Source organism: Orbicella franksi, chromosome 1 (assembly GCF_964199315.1).
Source record: "Orbicella franksi chromosome 1, jaOrbFran1.1, whole genome shotgun sequence".
NCBI lineage: Eukaryota > Metazoa > Cnidaria > Anthozoa > Scleractinia > Merulinidae > Orbicella > Orbicella franksi.
Window position 1 is genome coordinate 30,582,440 of NC_138145.1, and position 2,500 is coordinate 30,584,939.

The 2,500-nt window shown below is 38.2% G+C and overlaps 1 protein-coding gene across 1 annotated transcript in view; it reads right to left on the bottom strand.

The window, feature by feature from the left end:
* The window catches only part of LOC145484106 (uncharacterized), a 2,857-nt gene extending 1,957 nt beyond the window's left edge, over positions 1 to 900 (bottom strand). Inside the window, exons 1-2 of the mRNA XM_081462730.1 lie at positions 707 to 900; positions 1 to 278 (exon numbers count right to left, since the gene is read on the bottom strand). The exon at positions 1 to 278 is cut by the window's left edge and continues 40 nt beyond it. Coding sequence (XP_081318856.1) covers positions 1 to 278; positions 707 to 801 — 373 coding nt within the window. The 5' untranslated portion in view covers positions 802 to 900. The remainder of the gene's footprint in view (positions 279 to 706) is intronic.
* Between the last annotated feature and the right edge of the window lie 1,600 nt (positions 901 to 2,500).

Genomic DNA, 2,500 nt, shown 5'->3' on the forward strand with positions numbered 1-2,500 from the left:
GTCTTCCTTCAAGTCCTTCTACTTCACACCCATTGCGAGTCTGGCCCGCTCCACAAAAGTTGTAGCAGTAACAGAACTTGATCACCATTTTAACCCTTTCCTCGTTCAGAATACTCCCACTGCAAGGTGTGAACTTGGTGTATAAGTCATTACTGGTGGTATAAAGCCTAACCCAAGAATCGAAATTCTTGCCATCTGCACTGCAATCGTTTTGCAAGTCCCTGACTTTTCTTCCGTTTTGGACACTGCACGAATCTTGAAGAGGGTCGCTGGAGTGTCTACGTTTGAAATAACAGAAAATGATAAATTAAATAAGCTTTGTTTAGTTAACGGTTTGAAGCCTGAAATATCAACTGGTCGAGTGTGATTTCCTCTCCCAAACGATCAAACGAGATGAAGAAAGTCTTCAAGTTACAATAATTATTGCCGTGAAAGAGAATTAGATTGCCAACCAAAATGACAAGTGGGGTTGAAATAGTGCTCGAAATACAATATTTATGGGAACAAGAAAAATTGATCTGTGTTGGCAATAACATAGTTACATGATTGTATATGAGTAGTTTGGAAGACAACTGAAAGTAAAGATCTAATTAGGGCTAGCACCATTGACTAAGGATTAAGTGGTCTGCTCAGTTTCAAGCAATGCCGGCCGGGTTGGAGTTGAACTCATGAACTAGAAACTTTACTTTCACAGTGACTCGCATACTTTGCAATTGATTTCCCAGCTAAAACCAAAACCAAGAACAGCTGACTTATCAAGGTACAGAGTATAAAGGCTTTTGTAGTCATCACTCCTGCCATGGTAGTGCAGATTCTGTTAATATCTTACCTGAAAAAGAATTCAACCAGATTGCCTTAAATTAATTGACATTATTAATATTCCGACAGATCATGTTTCAATCTTTGACTGTCACATAAAGCTGAATCGTTTCGAAGGGGATTTTCGTCAAGTACAAGACTTCTACGTGTTTGATACTCTGTTTAGAGAGACTTGTACAGAAAGATGGTGTTCTATCTACCTTGGTTTGAATATCATACATTCAAGTTTGGAAAAGCTCTTTTTGTTTTCAACGACTGAAACAGGTAGCTTCAACGGCTTATTTAAAATCAGAGTTCAGTGTATTAATTCAATGATTTGGACTGTGCGAGACTTAAAGAGACTCGTATTACATTTGAGCCCCTCACTGAAATTCTATTACTTTGCATATGTTATTTCAGTTGTGTGTGTACAAAACGAAAACAATGGGGCCCACCAAGGAAAAACATCGTCTTTGACACTCTGTTTAGACAGACTTGTATAGAAAGATTGTGTTTTATCTACCTGGGTTTGAATATCATACATTCAAGCCTGGAAAAGCTCTTTTTGTTTTCAACGACTGAAACAGGTAGCTTCAACGGCTTATTTAAATCAGAGTTCAGTGTATTAATTAAATTATTTGGACTGTATGAGACTTAAAGAGACTCCCACTGAAATTCTATTACTTTGTATATGATATTTCAATCGTTTGTGTACAAAACGAAAACACTCAGGGGCCTATAACTACCAAGGGAACACATCTCCACCAACCGGCTGTTGTATGTAATTACAAACTACAAACTTACCGGAGTGGATTTTTCTTTTCCTTTTGTTTTCTGAACTCGCTTGTTAGAGTAAGTGTCCAAATTAAAAAAAATTATCTTTGTCACATTCTCTAGTTACCTATTGATGAGATGACACTGGTGGGTATACAGGTGACCAACATTTGAGTAAGTGAAATTTTGAATATCCCTTGTTGTTACTTTTGTCACTTGAAAGATCTGACAACATTTCAGTGCCTTTTACCGACGCGAGAGGTTCATTCTAGAAAGCGAAGTGACAGAAGGAAAAAAAAAGACAAATTGCAGGTGGGTTATGGAAGTATCAATGATGCGTTTCATGGGGGGTACTCCAAAAAAGCTCCTCCCTCTTAGGTTTGACAAAATGAATTTGGTTCTCTGACGATTCTAAAGTTTTGTTAGCAGCGGGTTCTCTGAAGAGTAACGAATGTTACTGATCTCCGGTTTTGACTTCTCTAAGCTCGGGTACTGATGAGGTGAACAGGGTCTAATACGTGTCGCAAAAAATGGAGTGACTAAATTTACAATATAACAATATATATAGGAATATTTTTTCAAGATTAGGTAATCCACCTGAAAAACGGTCCATTTCCATCATTACAGGCCAATTTTCAAGGGGGACATAAGGGATCTCCCTGGCGGCCAAAACTAAAGCTTTACATAAAATAACCATCACGAAAAGGATTATTGTGGTAGGTGTACCGCGGAAGTGACAATAGAGCGTGCCATTGGACGTGTATTCAGTTTAAAATTCCTCGTGAATTCAAGAGACCCCGCTGAAGTGTCTGAGTTTGTCAAAACAAGAGACAGGGAGAAGCTACTTTGGGGTACTACCCATGAACGCATCAATGATACTTTTCATGACCTACCTGCATTTTTCTCAGAGTTTATTTTATGTTAACCA